This window comes from Cyanistes caeruleus, chromosome 3, assembly GCF_971803275.1.
Source record: "Cyanistes caeruleus chromosome 3, bCyaCae1.hap1.1, whole genome shotgun sequence".
NCBI classification, from domain to species: domain Eukaryota; kingdom Metazoa; phylum Chordata; class Aves; order Passeriformes; family Paridae; genus Cyanistes; species Cyanistes caeruleus.
In genome coordinates this window covers 68,127,919-68,146,132 of record NC_141703.1, presented here as the reverse complement: position 1 = coordinate 68,146,132, position 18,214 = coordinate 68,127,919, and the positions used below count along the sequence as shown (strand labels likewise).

The window sequence follows — 18,214 nt, the reverse complement described above, 5'->3', positions numbered from 1 at the left end:
AAGACAGACTTGATTTTGGCACAGGTATTTTCTCACTGTTAAGCTGCCAAGTTACCCATCCTTTTAATTTCTGCTTCTTGGCTGGAAGTCTGAAACATTTCTTTCTGACATGAATTCAAATTTTAATTTCCACCAAGGACTAAATGAGCCAAGTACTCACTGAACCTACCTTTTTTTTTAAAAAAAAAAGTTCAGATAATTGCTGTACAAGAAAAAAGTTAATATTTTAGAAGAAAATGGGGAGGGTAAGAAAAGAAGAGGTAATCTATCTAGATGATATGCATTAAAATAAATCTGGCATTTTCTACTGCAAGTTTAGAAATCCTTTATTAACAACTTAATTAACAACTATTCCCAGAAGAGGTAGGGTGAGGTTTGCCTTAATCCTGCCAGCATGTGACAGGTTACTTCATTCCTTTTTTTTTTCCCCCACAAGATAATGACAAGTCAAAATGGCAGTAAAAACCATTGTAACATCTGTTTCAAGGCAACATTAGTCCTCATCAAGATTTCTCAGTCCTGTGGCAAAGAGGAGCACTCTCAGTCTGAAAACAGCAAATGGGCTAATGTTTGTGAAAATCTATATGCTGTTCTGAAGTGAGATTGTTTTGGGCTTTTTCTTTTAAATTGAGACTATTCTTCTTTGCAAAGGCAATTAAATATTCATCAAAATTTAGAGCATTCCCTCAGGACAGCAGGTATTTGAACTGAGGTTTCCATGTCTGGTTCTACTTTTTTTAAAGAAGAGATTTTAAAGTCTGTGTTTCTTCCCAACTCTAAACTCAGAATCTGCAACTTTCAAGCTCTTCACAAGACTGTGAACATGACCTCACATGTTCACAGGCATAAAGGAGTAAAGGAAAAAAATCCAGTTGTGCCTCTACCAATTCAGATAAATGTACACAAAGAACATCTGGTTATAACAGTTAAGTTATACACACACATTAAAATATGTACAGCGCAGATGCTATGTTAACCTATTTTTTAAAGCATTTTACATCTGTATCTAATACTTCAGAGGACTTAAAACTCCTTCTTCATTACATATTTTACTAAATACATAATACTGCATCCCAGCAAATCAAACAGCAAACTGAACTTTTTTCCTGACCTCAAAGACCAGTTTAAGTCCTAAAATACCGATTATCATCATTAACTTTTTGGCATAAACTATCATCCACCATATGTCTTTGACAAAGGCACCACAGAAACAGATAGTGCAATGTTTTAGTTTGCCTAAATAGTAGTCTTTTTAACATCAAAACAGTAACCCAAATGAAGTCCTGTACCAAAAGAAGCATTTTCTTTCATCGTATGTAATGCTATGTCTGTGTTTTGGCTATTTTCCCATGAAATCATAGTCAGGGAGAACAGAAGCACTTTGTTTTGGGGAACTATTCACATATGTGAATACACATCTTAAGTTCTCAAGTCCATTTTCTGAAGCCAGTATTCCTGTATGACACCAAGTATATTTACACAAACAGCATCCACTCTTAAAATGGGCTTTTATATTTGTTTTTCTCCTGGAAAAATATCAGTATTGCAGATCAGTATTGCCAAGATAAGGCAGTAAGGAAAAAGTACTTCAGACTCAATTTCACTAATGCATTCCTGTGACTTCCCATGCTTTATTTTAGCTGTCCTCATGTAAGAGGTTTTATATCTCCAACATTTCCTCACACTTACTAGATCTGCTAACTTGATCGATAAAGAAAAATTTCTAAAGATGGGGGGAAAGAGGTACTTCCGTTTGGGGAAACAAATTCTAGAAACTAAGTAGGAAACAGTCCTGACATCTACAAATCTGCCCGACTGAAGGAACTGTGAGAAAAAAGGCAGAACACCTGTATTTCTATATAAACCTTTGTCCAGATAGTGAATAGATGTAATTAATTTGAACGTTGAGCAAGAGATCAGTTTACTGACACTTTAGTCTGAATATACAGGGAAGCTCCTTGCTCGCCAGTTAAAAAGCCAAAGCCACACTGCTACTCACCCATTGGCCAGTTGTCATACACATGTTTTGCAATATCTGCAGCAGAGTCATTCGGTGAAAACAGGAACTCTTTTGTTTTCCCGCTTACCAAGATGAGGCGCAAATTTATCTGGTAAAAAAACCCAAAACATCAGTATTAGGAAAGTTTACAGAGACGAGTTAAATTATTTATTTTTTACAGTTACTAAAAACTGTTACTGGTTTTGGAAGACTGATCCAAATTATTTGAGAAAACAGTTTAACATGTTAACATATGTTAAAAAGAGGGTCAAAGAGGTCAATAAAATGTTGTTCACAAACCCATAATCTAGGAAGATTATATTAACAGCTGGTATTTTTGATTATAAACACCAGAAGGTTCTGTTAGTGATTGAAGCAACTGTGCCAGTAAAAAATAGCTTTCAATAAGGTAGAAACATACTCTAGCAATGACATATAAGCAACATAGCTCCTGAGTGAAGAGGAAAAATATAAACCTGAAAAATTAACTTAAACAGAGAGAATTAAAATATCAAAATCTGTACCTGAATAGCCTGTGAGCCTAAAAAAAAGCCCTAGAATGCTCCCTCCTGATCTCAGCTAGTCAATCTACAAAATGCCAGGGAGTCAGGAGGAACATCCTTCCTTGCTCCCAGCTGCCACAAAGCTGCCTTCCTGACTCCCTCTGCAAGTCTTCTGAATTGAAAACTTTTTCCCATAACTGTCTTACTGTCTTTCACCACAAGCAAAGTGAGGTCCACATGCTACACAGTAATGACATCACACCATAATCTTTCTTTCATTAATTTCCTCCATATAACCACCAACACCTTCAGCCATAATTTTCCTCTCTTCTATTTGCAAATTACTGAATAGAATTCATTTTCCATATAGCATTAAAATAACACATATAAAGAGTTCACTATGACATTATTTACAATGCAAAAGAGATTAATTTTTGGCTCCTCGAGCAACTGTTAGCAAGGTCACAAAATACATTTGGGTAGCTAACACTTAGCAAAGCCCAAGGCAAGCAGGAGTCTAGCTGCTGTTGTACTGTGACCTACAAGCCCACATTTCATCAAGCTTCAGTGAGACTTTAGCAGACTAACTGCTTGGATACTTCTTTCCAAGTCACACTCAAGATGTGGCTCTCTCTTTAGTTAAGTTGCAACAAAGCTTTCTTTGTTGGAATGTGGTAAACTGTTTTCTACATCAAATATCAAGTGAAAAATTTACAGCAGTGTCCAAGTTTTCCAGACTTCTTGAAAAAATCTCTGTGCATCATATCCACTGAACCATAAGAGCCCTGCCTCAGCTGCCTACTTTCCACTTATTTCAGAAGCTCTTCAGACAGATCATCTATTGCTTCTTGAATGCTTTGGCTTGGATTCATCCTACCTATCTTTAAGCACCTAATGGAGGTATCCAAATTACAATCTCTATCATCCAGCACACATCAAGGTCAGTGAAGGAACTGACCCCTCTTAAAAGCAATTCAGTGTCTGTTTCAAAGCGTAGCAAGTATAAAAAGAGTGAGTATAAAAGGCTAGGTTCTCCTCCCTGTCCTCCTACTAACACCCTTTGGAAAATACAAGTTCTCCCATTAGCCCAGGAAAGCAGCCAAGTGGTAGATGTCTCTGAGAAAGCAACACAGCCACTCCAGCAGCATCATTGCATACCAGGAAATCATAAAAACACTTGAAAGAGAGAAACTGAGAGAATTAATGCTGTTTAGTCAAAAACAGTTCTTCAGAAATTCAGAATATATCTGGCTATACACAAAGTTTTATTTTCTTTGAAATTTCCATAATGATTTAGGAATTATTTTCAAATTTCACCAGTATTTAGCAGAAAGAGAAAATCAAGTTCTACTCTTTCTGTTTACTCCAAAAACCTGACTACTGTGATGAAACTACAGCTTCAAAAAGTTGGACTATGCTCAGGTGATGTTTTGCTTATACTGCCTTTCAGTTTCAGTATTTCACCCCCCTTTATTGTCTCCACCTGTGTATGTATAGACAACACTCACAGATACAGTTTCTCTAGCTGGACTACCCTAGATAAGCTCTTCCAGTTTCCTCTAGTGAGACCTCCTTTCATCCTAGGAGCCTGTCTCTGCACAATTTCTTCTATTTTCTCCTCAAACAAACGACAAGTGTACTACATGATGTCTCACCAGATGCTTGTATAACACCACCAGTAATTCCCTCTGTCTGCTGGAAACAACTTCTGTGATTGTATCCCAAGAGCACATATACCTTCTTCATAACTGCACCACGCTGTTTGTTCGGTTACTTTGCACCCTTTTCTACTTTGATCCTTTCAATTATTCAGCCTCCAAGCTTTTATCTTGGCTGTATCACCCTAAAAGCACATGGCTCCAAATTTCATCCCACTCCTACTACTCCATCCCTCAGAGAGAAAGGAGGTTAGGTGCAAAGAAGTATTCTACGTAACAAAGATGTTTCAGATTTCCCCCAATTTCTGGGCACTGGACCTAAGAAACCCCCCAAAGTTCTTCTTCCTCTCTACATTACAAGCACTTTTCACACTTCATGTCACCAATGAATTCAAGCATCAAGATGTCATTACACTTACCTTTGTCATTAAATGACACAGAAAACATCAAAATTCATCTGACAGTTGTTTCATAATGAATTTAATAACAAGCTCTCTCTGAGCTGCCTCCCCCCTCTCAGCTAGGTCCTTTATATGAGGCTCATAGACACAGTTTCTCTAAAACTTTGTAATTTCTCCTGTTTAACCAATGGTTTGCAAAACAGCACCACATCAGTTACTAAGTACATATTCAGATGACACTATAAAAATGTGCATGTAGAAAGTAAGTTCTTTTCATCAGTTTGCCATGCTTCAGCTTTTGGAAGTGGGATATACTGCATTTGATTCCACTCTCTCAATACCTCATTATTTTTAATTATTTTTTAAGCATTAATACACCTCTTTACAATACCAACATACTGCCAAAAATTAGAAGTTCAGACCAAATCACAAACTGTTACTTGTGCCTGGAATGGGCTGCCTGTTTAAAAGAGCTAACAAACCAACCCCAAATTTTCAGCACAAGTGCCTGCCCCTTAGCTTCTTTCCCAGCAGCCCTTTTGACTCTCACTCCAATTCCCAATATCTGTTTCCTATACTCTAACTGGCTCACAAGACACCTCCCTTAGCTTGCTCCCTCTGGCTAAGCAGCTCCCAAACTCTGAATTTATATAATTGATCTGAGGGTTTACTTTGCTTCATCTGTGTGTAGTTAAGCTGTGGTGGGGGTTACCTGTTTTGAAGACCATAACACTTTCCTAGCCATTAGACATAAAACCAAATCATCCACTTCCTAGAACTACCTAGTTTGGATTCTACAAGGAGATGACAAAAAAATCCCCAAAAGATTAGCACTGCTCAGTATGATTATGGCACTGCATTAAGAGAGAAGTGAAGTTATTCTTCTTCTACCATAATGTTAGGGAGACACATTTCTTTTTATTCTCACTACTGAGTTTTGAGATCACCAGACACACTGAAGTGAGTACAGAAAGGAGATGAATATCACTAAAAAGTAACCGAAACTAGCTTGGCTTCCTGGAAAATTTGATTAAGTCATACCTTTGCAGTTAATATACACCATAAAATCAATATAAGCAACATGAGGCAGGAAAAAAAAAGAAAGAAAAATGTTAGATTCTTCTTTCCCCCTAACTCCCTTACATAGATAAGGTTCTTGTTGCTGAAGAGCATTTCTTATACTCTTACTATGAAATATAAAAGGCATATTGAGATAAGGTAATCATTTTACAGGGTATATTACAAAGTATGTGTAAAATGCAGAATAAATATTTTCATTAAAAAAAAATCATCACATATCAGCAGAAGCCCAAAATTAATTAAGTCAGTCAAGCAGATGTTACATCAAGTGCAAAGAAATAGCTGTTCTAATGAAAGGTTTGAATATTTTCTTATTTATAGTACAGTATGCCACTGACACATTTAGTTTGAATGTTTCTCTCTCTCTCTCTATCTCTCTCTCTATATATATACACACACATATATATTTATGTTTCTTAATCTCGGCTTGAAGGAATCTTATTCTTGAGTTGCATATCATGCTACCCCAAAGGGTTTGAAGCAAATAATCCCCAAACTTTCCTCTAAATTTAGAGTCCAATCTCATTTCCTTCAAGAATACTGGTAAATTTAATGACTTGAAACTGCTGTACTACTTAATCTTGCAAACAAACTATAGGGGATCTGAAAAAAATATTTCTGGCAAAATTCCAGAAACCTCAGAACTAAAAGAAGAAAATGTGAGAACATATATGCATACACAATTACTCAAAGTGCAGAAAAAAGTCTTGGTTAGGTACAAGAATTTTGACACAAAAGCATCTAATTTTTGTTTTTCAAGTTAAGAAAGGATTCATAGTAATCTATCCTGTCTCCTATTTCCTATAATACAAGTTGCCAAGGAGGTTGTATCTGTATTCCTTGTATGTTTAAAGCCCCTCCACCTATTCTTGTCAAGTGTCTTGGTCACAGAAAACTTTTGCAATTCTCATAGCCCTGACAAGTTTACTCTTCAAATGGGGATGTTACAACAACTGTCCTGATTATGGTTTTTCTTTTTTTCAGGGTACCAAAGGGAGTTCCAGCCCTTTGCTACAACAAAGTGATAGAGATCATATCCTCACACTTCTGCATTGTAGTACCAACTGTAACATTACTGTTGAAAGCAGTCAAGGGCAGCTAGAGTATCAGAAGAAGGATTAAATAGAATTTGCAGACTACATCCCCTCTGCACAGTTATGTAATAGCACATTCTGTTTGTGATCTCGAGCAGGCAAACCTCACCATCTCCCTCCCACCCCAATCTCACAATCACAACTCCAGTAACCACCCCATCAGTTGCATACACAATAAAAATTTTCAGTGTAGATTATATTCTGCAAACAACAACAAACCCCACCACCAAACAGAAAACCACCCAAAAATAAAATTATATTAATGAAAAGATTACAGTGACCACAATTTTTGGAAGAGAAATTTGGGTCACATATATGCTGACACAGAGTAAGTTGTGTTTTCTTTGTTCTAGGCATCTGCATAGTTTGTTCATTCTTTAAGGCATACCTACAAAATCCCACAGGGCTTCTGATTTCACAGCTAATGGTAAATAAATGGGAAGTCACTTTAACATCAATAAACATTGTGTAGGTTGGAAATCCCACTTCTTAATGTTTAAGTGACTTCTCATCTATTCAGTTAAACAAACTAATAGGTATCAATCAATTTTATGCTCCAGTAGCAGCTTAAGATTGCTCCCCAACTTAAAATTAAAATGCAGAGAAGGAAAAGTGTCATATCACTACATCATATGCAGCCCCAAGTTTAAACTAACTGGTTTCTTTAGCTGTTTTAAGATTGAAATACATACAAAAATCAGTTTTTTCCTCAACCACCAATACATTTACTTTCTTGTTCAAGTTCATTATTGTAAGAAGTAAGTTGGTTCTCTAAAGATACATTAATGTTTCCTAATGGCTCTAGGCTGAAGAGAAACCCCCCAGTCCCACTTTAGTGACTGAATTCCGCCAGATTTACATATGAGGTTGAACCAAGCCCAAATAACAGTCTAAGTATCACAGCAGCATCACACAAGCCAAGTCAGCAGGAACCTGCAGGTTCTGTACACCAGGTCACTCCTGGAATGCACCCACCTGAGTATAATGAAGAATTTCAGTTTTTACATGCCCTGGAAGGATGTTGTAGAACCTGAGCTGTTTCACTAAGTGCTTTCTTCTTATTCCCAATTTAAAATTATTCTTGAATATGTTGCACTCACTGATGCCCCACACGCATCATGTTTTAGCCAAAAAAACCTTAGGGTTTTGATGGCTTTCTTCTACATCTGCAGACAAGGACTCAGCTAAAATTAACAAGCAAAGGTTTTCCTCGTAAAAAGGCTGGCCCTTGGTGGGAACACTGTCTTTGGAATTCTGAAGCACATTAATAGAGATTAAGGTGACTGGCCTTGGTATGCCTGGAGGGGACCTGTTAGCAGCCTTCCCACGCCTGAATTACCAAAGGGCCTCTTTACAGGAGGTCCAAGATAGAAGACCAACAGACAATGATCATAAATGGAAACAAGAGACTCTGAACTGTGATCAGGTAAAAAGTTTTCATCCTGAGGATCTCAAAACAGTGCTCTGGAAACTCTTGCCTTGTGGATTTTCAAGATCCAACCAACAAAGCCCCAAGCAATCTGGTCTGAATTCAGTGGTGACCCTATTTCTAGCAGGAGTTTGGGCTAGAAAATTGCTCAAAGTCCTTCCCAAAGTGAACAATTCCACAATCCACTTTAATCAATATCTGATTTAGTTTTGTTTAAACTTTCTTAAGTATGCATAATTAGAATGATACACAGTATTTCAGGAATTTATAAAATGATACTAGAACCTCCTTAAATCGACTGCAAAAGCCTCTCCATTTTCAATTACAAATATGACAACTGTTTTAAATTTATAATGCAGTAATCTGACAATGCTCTTCTCTAGCCCAGTTGTTTCTATGACAAACTTTCAAGTTTGGATTTCAAAATACAGCTTTTAAGCACCCATAACATACAAGATATTTTAATTTTAATTCAATTAATTCTGTTCCTGTTAATTCAGTCTTTGAGATAATCCCATCTCCACACAACACCACAATCATCTTCTATGCCATTCATCATCAACAAATTCCATCAGCATACCAATTTTCCTTGTCCTAGTGGCATAAATGAAAACATTACAAAGGCAGGTTGTCCCAGAATTATCTTTAAGGAATTCCACTAAGCACAACTGACAGCCTGACACATCCTGAACATTGCACCTTACCATCTCCTCTACCTAAGTCACACACTTAATCAAACCCTGCCTTCCCCAAATGATCCCTTCCTACACAACATCAACTACTCATTGAAGTCCAGGCAGATTACACCTCTTCTGCATTTCCCTCTTGTGGAAAACACTCTCCTTCCAGAGAAAACTGGCTGATGAATCTGTCATGATCTAATTTGGATAAATATAAATCATTAATTTTATTCCACTACTACTTCTCTTCTCCTTCTCAGCATCCTTCCTGAGATGGTTACTCGTCTGTCAAGTTCAAAGTCTCTCTTCACATCTTTCCACTCATCTAGCACACAGACATTTTATAACTTAATTTCTTCAACCTGAAGAAACACCAAGCATGCAAATTCTTCAGATACACTCCTTATTACTAACCCAGTAAATTTAATCAGCATCTGCCCCCTTGAAATCCAAAGCATTTACATATACTCCTGCTTTGTTTATTCTTCCATTTGATTTTAACTGTATCAGCTCATGGTCACTGAAGCTAAATCATTTCCCCAAGCAGCCTGCTGAAGTCTTCCAGAACTTTCTGGGAATTTGAAACACATCTAGAATAATATTATCAGCTCCTTCTCAGCCAAGAAACTAGCCGGTAGAGGGACTGAGGTGCCCAAGGTAAGAAAGAGCAAAAATATAAAAATTTGTAGCCCAACCATGCAAACATTCTCAATGAGAGAGAAGAGATCCTTCATCCAGAAGTCTTCTTCAAGAATCACTTGGTAAAGTAAATAAAACTACAGTTCTCACAAATCATACTTCTAGACATTCATTTTCACCAGACACTTTATAGGAAATACAGTTAACTTAACCACACTTCCTCAATTGAACACCTAAAATTTTCTCTTGGCAACACTCAGAACCCCTGTTTTAGCTTTGCTCTACGTCTACAGCACCTTCCAGTACGTGTAATAAACTTACTGCATATCATGAAAAGAAGATTGACATGGAAATTGAGAAGAAACATCAACTGTCCATGTGAATGAACAAAGTTTCACTGCCATCTGCATCACTCGTTCAAAGCCACACCTCTTGTGAAAGAAGGGCAATTCCAACATGACACCAGGTAAATGTGACAGCACCCTGTGTCACTTATTCTAGGCCTAGAATATTATCCTCTTATTCCTAGGTTCTAGTAAGGTGAACTTCATACCAGTTCCAATGACACACTCACCTTTAGATTACTACAACGTAAAACAAATATGGTTTTATGTGCAACTGCTTTCTCAAACAAGGAATGGCTAAAGCAGCTTTGCACTGCTAAAAATTTAGTAAACAAATTTCAGAAACTTGAAGTGAAAAGAAAGAGAAATTCAAAAGAGAGCATAAATAAATTTCATTTAAAGGGGGAAAAAGGTAAAATCCTATAGGCATTTAACTTGGTAGATATGATAGAACTAGCTGTTTCTATGGAAACCATGACACTCTTGAACTTAAAATCCTAGTGCTTGGTCACACTTCATCCATTTCCTCGCTTCAGTTCAAATAACACAAGAACAATGGCAATATCCTCCCATGAGGTCCAGGGTTATGTTTTCAGAAGAAATATCTAGAAAACACTTCTTCAAAATAAATTAATACAGCCACTGTGATAAATAACCAGCAAAATACAATGGATTTCAGTCAAGTTTACATACCATTTCCTTTACTACCCTGGTTATTTGCATTCCTGAAACAATTCTGGATTGATTTGGTTTTTTTAGGTTTTGTGGAGAGGGATGAGGTAAACACAACACATTAACATGTCTGCTGGAGCTAATTAAGAACTAAGAATTTTCACTGAAAATCAATTTTAACAAGACATTAAAACTAGAAGAGTAAGTTCTCCTTACAACATACTGGTTCTATTAGCAAAATATTTTTTCATGATTTAATAAGAAATAAGACTCTACCACAGCATAATTTCTCTCCCAGCAATACAAGAAAACTAAGGCACTGCTTTACCTGAAATAAGGCAAATGATCAAGTACCTGCTCTTCTAGAATTTTGGCTACTGCATCCCAAGTATATACTTTAATCACAAACTGTCTCCTGTCCCCCAGAAGAATTCACTCTAACAGAGAAGACTCAAAGACTTACTCTATTACCCACTAGCCATAGTCAGGGTAGTTTCACCCTGCACATTATAATTGTCTTAGTCTATTGTGATCCTAATGTGCAAATTACAAGACACGAAAGACCTTTAATTTGTCTTTAACACATGTCAGAAGACCAGAAGACTTAATACAAATAGGTAGTAAAAAATGCAGAAAGAAAGCCATGTTTCTTACATGTTTCTAACAGCATTAAAGTTTGCTGTTTTCAAAGTTCATCCTTTCAACTCGGTGTTGGAATAAGTGTACTTTCACTGAGGAATTAAGTGACTAAAACATGGAACAGAAAAATTGATATACTCAGATTAACATGAAATTTCGGTAGAGAGCATTATAGAAATCAGTATACCACTTTGACCCAGTCAATTCCAAACACAAGAGTGGAAACAGCAGTAAAATTGCATCAAATGTCAATGCCCACAAGGGAAGTTCATACTTGCAGGCTGAAACAATTAGCTCTGGTCAGCACAGCCACAGTGAGGTGGTTTGGTAACCATGGTGGTTTACAGCCCCTGTTCTCAAGAGGGACCCATAAAACAGGAACTAGGACAACCTGCTGTGACATATCCTGACTAGCCTGTAGTGCATGGAGCTAGTGCTGAAGCTAACACAGGCATTTGTATGCCTTCTTCAGAACTTACATATATTAATAGCAGAGAAGAACATTCCAGAGTTTCTTTCTGAAGTGGGAAAGAGTGTGAGTTGGAGATAGAGAAGAAGGTGTGTGTTTCTATGTTTTCAATCTCTGTCTCCCTAAAAATATCTTTCAATGACACACATCCCAATGTTTGACTCCAGAACTTAAAAGTGAAATCAGCGTGTACCATCTGTGTAACCATTCTACCATCTATTCTCAAGAGCTGCCCCTGGATAAGCCCAACACCTTGTTTTCATCCTCTCCTATTAAGCTGATATTTGAAGCTTAGACATTCACCCCACAAATATGATTAATGATAATTCTAGTCACTTAAATTTGGATTTAATTCTGATGTAAGTCAGTAATTGCTCTGATGTGTTCTGTAGAGAGAATATGTATGCATTATTTAAAAATATTATTTAGGACAGTTCAATGGCATCTTTTAAAAGACTGATGCAAGACCACCAAGTCTGTAATCACTGATGTTGTGCAATCCCTAAAACCTCCAATTCGAAAGTGAACACTACAACTGCTGCTAACAAAGGAGAACATATAATTCCATGGAACCAGTTCCATACACAGCTACTTTTTCCAACTGCGAGTGGCAGATAGATACTTTCTATCCCTTCATAATCCCCAGTCAATTTTTTTCCTTACCATTAACCAGCTTTGTAGGGCTCAATTTGATTTAAGCATGTATCTAGGAGGTTACCTAGACTGGAAGGTATTGCAATTTTATAACCCACACAAGTCAGACCGCAGACAAAAGTCAAAGTAGTCTTCCAGTTATAGCCTGGATGAATGTAACCATCAGCTTCAATCTGACCAAAACTGAAGGCCTTTGGGGGGAAAAAGTGTACACGAAGAAAACATTAAAAATACATGAAAAAAATGACATTTCAAGGGAGCTGCTATTTACTGAAGTAATCAAAATAATTGCAAGTAGCACATACTCGTGGATATCATCTAGTTCCACATCCTAATTTTCTGGCGAAAAGTTTGGGGTTTTATAGTTTTTTGTGTGTTTTTAAAAGAAGTTTTAAAACATGATTTTTCGTATAAAGGTTACCTAAACATAATAAAGATGTACTGGGCTCTCTGCATTCCTGAGCTAGACTTTATTGCAGAAGTCCAACTGCTCCTCCCTTTGCTTCCACTTTCCACCATGTGAGGCATGGTAGAAATCCTTAACTAAGGATCACTTCAGTGTGTACACTCAAGTACCTGAACATATACATAAAAAGACACAAGCAACTCTGAAGTAGCCAATTCAGAAAATCTTTTGAAAAATCTTTAAATAAGGGGGGGGGGGGAAAGCATTTATTTTAAAAGAAAAAATCCCCAAACATAAACCAAACATACGAATATACAAAAAAAATAAACAAACCCACAAAAAATCACCCCACTCTCCTGGAAATGAATAGTATACACTTTACATATAAGAGCACAAAGACTCATGAGATCTATCTCATGAAGATTAGAGCACGAGATTATACTTTTCCTCAGAAACAAACTGATTTCCAACACAAAACCTATATTTAAAATGTGCTACTCTTCAGGTTCCCAAAAAGGGACAATGACAACCAAGCACAAAAATAGCCTGATTTGGAGCAGAAGAAAAATAATACAAGAGCAAGGAAACAACCCAACCTTCTGAATCAAATTTTATCTTCTCTTTTCTCTTGTAATAACTGTTGCATTATATGTTATTTAATACAGTTTACTATGCAGTACAGAAAACACCACATTGTGACTAAGTAGGAGATTATAGCTAAAATAAATACTCTTTGCCATTTAAACTAAACACAGCTTGAAAAACTCTTATGAGAAAAAAGTCACTCCATAAAGATAAATAGTGACACAGTTCTATGGAAGTCCCCTCATATCAACTCTGAGCTATTACTAAGCACATTGCATGAATAAAGAAAAACTTCCCTAGCATTTTTCAGGACCTACATCCCAATGGAAATACCAGCAATAGGACGACAAATTTGCAGCTTCTCACTTCAGAGTCATATTGGGACTCTGATTACAGGTCCTTTAACTTGGTCAGCATCAAAGTATGAAATTTTTCAGGTCTTGAGAGTATGTGTCAAAAACAAGATAGAAAAAAACCACAAAACTCTTTTAAAACATGAAAGAGGCAAAGAGTTGCACCTTGACTTAGAGATGTATTTTGGATCACTTGGGTGGGCATACCATAAAATTAAATTTTTATTAATAGCTACCAATTCCTAGCTTCTCAGGGCTTACTGTGTATCATGGCAGTGAGCCAAAGTTTTGCTATTCCAAAGCACTATATAAATCACTGAGCTGTGATAATTAAAGGCAACAGACAGGACATTATACATTTTTGTCTCTGATGCAAAATAAAGTTCATATTTTAATCAAAATGGATGTTTCGGTGACCAAAGAGCTCATTTACTCTAGCAAAACCAAGCAACTCATATATGAATGAGAACACAACCTTTTCTAATTGTTTTCCTCCTAAAATAGTCCAGAAAAACACTGAATTACATGATAAAAAAGAAGGATTTTGATGCTCATGCCAATTTATTCAGAATACAGCTCTTCAAGAGCAAACAGCTTGACTTTGACCTATGCCTGTACTTCTCAGAACAGAATAACGAACACACTTTCTTCCCCTTTTTTTCTTTCTTCAATGAGTTACCCTTAATGTTCAAAAAAAAATTTAAGCCATGTTTATAGAAAGCTTATATATTTTTCTTCTGTTTAAACATTATGGGACTAATGCATCCCCAAGCTAAGTTTGCTGACATCAACTGACTGAAATTAATGGAATGACATCACAAATAAGATCTGATCCAGTTATTTATCATGTTCTGCATTCACTGTTGAACACTAAAAGGCACAGCTTATCCACCTTTCTTTCTGAAGCCAGTCAAGTGCTTGTGTTCTAACCAGCTGTGAGTCTAAGAGTAATTCTAATCCTGTTTCCATCATGAAGAGCACTAGCATATCCAGACTGCCTATTAATGACTAAAAGAGTTAACGCTGCCCTTTCATTTTGGTCTCCTCCTTTTCCAGAATTTGTAAGACTTCCATAGTCAGAAACATACAATTTACCAGCTGTTAATTTGCTACCCAACTCCCTTGCATGATGTAGTTCCTGATGCAGTATCCTTTTATGACTACCCCACGGCTTTGTGAAGTAATCGCCACCAGAGTAGGCAAGCCCTTCCAAAGCAGACTCTGCCAGGCAAGGTACCTTAGCCTTTTTCATCCACACAAGAGTTTTCTTCAAAGAAAATCAGATTTTAGTGACGATGGGGAAAAAAAATATAAGAAAAGATTTTTAGAGCTTTCTTCTATCTTCATTTGTCTTATATTCCCAGTATCTACACAAAAACCATCAAATTACATAAAAATGCTTCATTCCACCCCTTCAGAAAAATCTGTCTTCATACAAATAGCACAAATTTAACACCCGATTGATATTCAGATGTTTTTTAAGCATAAATATCCTCTTGGTCTAGGGTCTCACTAAATCCTTAGCACAAGGAGACAACAGTGATGCCTTCTTGAAGGCAGTACAGTCTTCTAATCAGTAGTGATTATAAGCAACACCAGTCACGGCTCTCAGTTCTTACTGCATCAACAACTACATTATAACAAGCCATCTGCTCTGTGTCAAAGCAGTGAGTAAGGTTGGCTTCTATGAATCTGGGGCAACATGTGTTCTAGCTTGCATCTTAATTATGGTTTACAAAACACTATGGACAACCACAGAGGTATGTCACTGACAGCTCCCCAAGTAGCTATGATTCTTACCGTTAAAGAAAAAAGGAATTAGTATTACTTCCCTGAACGAATTTGTTTGAATCTATATACATAGGCAACAGGAGAATACATAATTTAGCAGGTTTTTCTTCTCATACGTTGTGACTTTTGCTCTAATAAAATAATTTTAGACCTAAGTCATATTCCAAAACTCTAAATTTTCCCGTCCTCATGTTTTTGCACATGTGGTTAATACAGCTAGCACACAGTACTCATCACCTCCACATGTCCAAGTCCTCTGAGACCTGGAGATGACCCGATCAGAGATGACCTGACCCTTTCCGCATTTTTGTTTCTTGTGTACTCAAGCTATTAAGCTTTTTAGGATAACTATTTGTTATGCTTGACATATAATATTACTTCCAGACTACAGGACAGATGCTGATTTAAAATTAAGAGTGTTTTATTAATAGTTACACAAATGCTATAATAGGTTTCAAAGACCCTCTAACCCTCTATTTTCACTAAGGAAAAGGCCTGAAAATCTAGACTGATAGCATCAACTGTCTACATCATGAAAAATCTCACTGGCACTACTGGTTATAACTAGCTATAGTTAGAGAAGAATGATTCCCCAGACAATTACAAAACTTTTGTATTTATCTCAATTGAAACATTAATTTGATATTATAAGAAACTGAATAACCTCTTGCAAAAACTAACAAGCCAGAAAGCTGTCCTTCTTATTTGGTTTCAACATGTTCAACTCAAGAGTTATGGACAGATGTCCATGTCAGCAACAATGACCAATCTTTAACACAAATAATTATATATAAATACACACACACACATACACACACATATATAAAGGCTTCTTTTCATCAGATGAAAGAAAGATGCTATAGTTTTGCATTTCCTGTCATGGCATAATAAAGTCATTGGAAGCATGCTTATGGAGAGAAGAGGATAAGAATAGAATTTAGCAAGCTCTCTCTGTCAGGAGACACAATATCCATTATTATAAATATGTTTTAAGGGAAATATATATGTGAATTGGCTGAATGTCAATTCTGTACATACAACATGATGCTAACAGTGTTATGGTTTAAAAGTTTCCAGTTATCAGGCAAATGATTGTCTAGCTAATTACCAAGTCAAAATTGCAGCACAATACTAGAATTGTAGCTGCAACTACTTCTTACAAAGGGTCTAGCACATACACACAAGATGGCCTAAAAAAATACAGCCACTCTATAGGAAGAGAATGAAAGTCCACATAGTCAGATCTATTCCATTCTTCCCTATCAGTTTGGGAGACAAATAATTACACAAAGCTGAAAGGAAGATCTGGCATTTAGAAAGAAAAGTGGTTTTGTCATACAAACCAGCTATCAAGAAAACTATTGTCTTAAGTTATGCAAGGCTTGGGTGACTATTCAGCAGAGAGTCAATCAGCATCAACCTGCGACAAGTAATACTGTCCCTTACTGGTGCCAGACACAGCTATGGCACCATCTGCTTTTCACATTCCCATTCTCATTCAGAAATTACTTTTCAGCAAATATAATGAATTCTCATGTGCATATAACTATTCCATTGATTACTTCAACAAGCTAGACTTGCAACAAACAGCCCATCAGACCATACCAAGTAAGTGTTATACAAACACTATGTGATACTTACACAATAAATCAAGGGTCTGAGAAGCTGAATAAGCAAGCATACACTGCTGGATACTGTCTAGAATCTAAACATTATCACATTACACAAACATTTAATATTGTCACCTCAGGAACACATTTGTTAATGTGTCAGCTATCTGACAGGTGAGTCCCATGTGGGACAGTTCAGTTCAGTTTTAATCTGTACTGTAAGTGATACTCAAAACCTTTTTTTTTTTTAATTCAAGATTTTTTTAATAAAGCTTTAAACCACGATAAAGCAAATAGACAAGGCAGCACAGAGAGGAGAAGGAAATGTAGAAGTGAAACAAGATGACCGTTACAAAAACTTGTGGAGCCTGGAAACTGTCTCCCTGGGTAAAAACCAAACAAACAAATCCAAAGCAAAACACAAGCAGAAAATAATTACAAACAAAAACTCCACAAAAACCCAAACCCAACTCAATTCCAGACTGCAAAGAACACAGGAATAACATCAGCAAGGGAAACAGAACAGCAGCAAAAGGACAAAAATCAGGAACAGTGGTGATGAACAACACAGCATGGAACAAGACCGATGGCCACCAGCTACAAACTTTGGAAAGCTCCCTGAAGCCTATGAAGCTCTATGCCATGAAAAGTAACTGGCTACAAATATTCATGGCCAAACAATTAGAAATAAGTAAAACCAAAGTAATAATCAATTCAGTCTTTTGAGTAGCAAACCTTTCCAAGAAAGAGCAGGTGAATACACCTAACATGATATGCCCCAAATAAAAGCTTGGCCAAAGTACCTCTAAGGCAAATGTTTAGAAACTTCTAATAAAGTATCAAAGTTCATATTCTATCCTGGCAAAAACATGCTTCACATTTTAATAACTGCAGCACAGAGAATTGTAGCAGACCATAAGCAAAATTCCTCTCTTCAAAACCCGTGGTATTTTGGACCTTTCCAATACATGCCTCAAAGGTAGGATTAAAAAGTTTAATTAGCTTTTTATGCAAGTACTGAACCAGCTGATCATATTCACCTTTCTCCCCAAGTGCGTCAGTAAAGTCATCAGGGTACTATTTGCTCTCTGAAGAAGAGACCATTATCATGATTACCTGCTAACAGTCAAATCTCAAAAGCCTCGGTGCCACCTCAAAACAACACAGGAAAGGTCGCATGATTGCTCTGTGTTAGACAGAAGAGACCT

At 36.7% G+C, this 18,214-nt stretch overlaps 1 protein-coding gene across 3 annotated transcripts in view; it reads right to left on the bottom strand.

The window, feature by feature from the left end:
- The window catches only part of UBL3 (ubiquitin like 3), a 55,806-nt gene that overhangs the window by 8,059 nt on the left and 29,533 nt on the right, over positions 1 to 18,214 (bottom strand). For all 3 annotated transcript variants that reach the window (XR_015284710.1, XM_023918745.2, XM_086881665.1), the window contains exon 2: positions 2,000 to 2,108. Coding sequence is in view for 2 of the 3 variants with exons in the window: in XM_023918745.2 (XP_023774513.1) it covers positions 2,000 to 2,108 (109 nt within the window). In the remaining variant the exon portion in view is untranslated. The remainder of the gene's footprint in view (positions 1 to 1,999; positions 2,109 to 18,214) is intronic.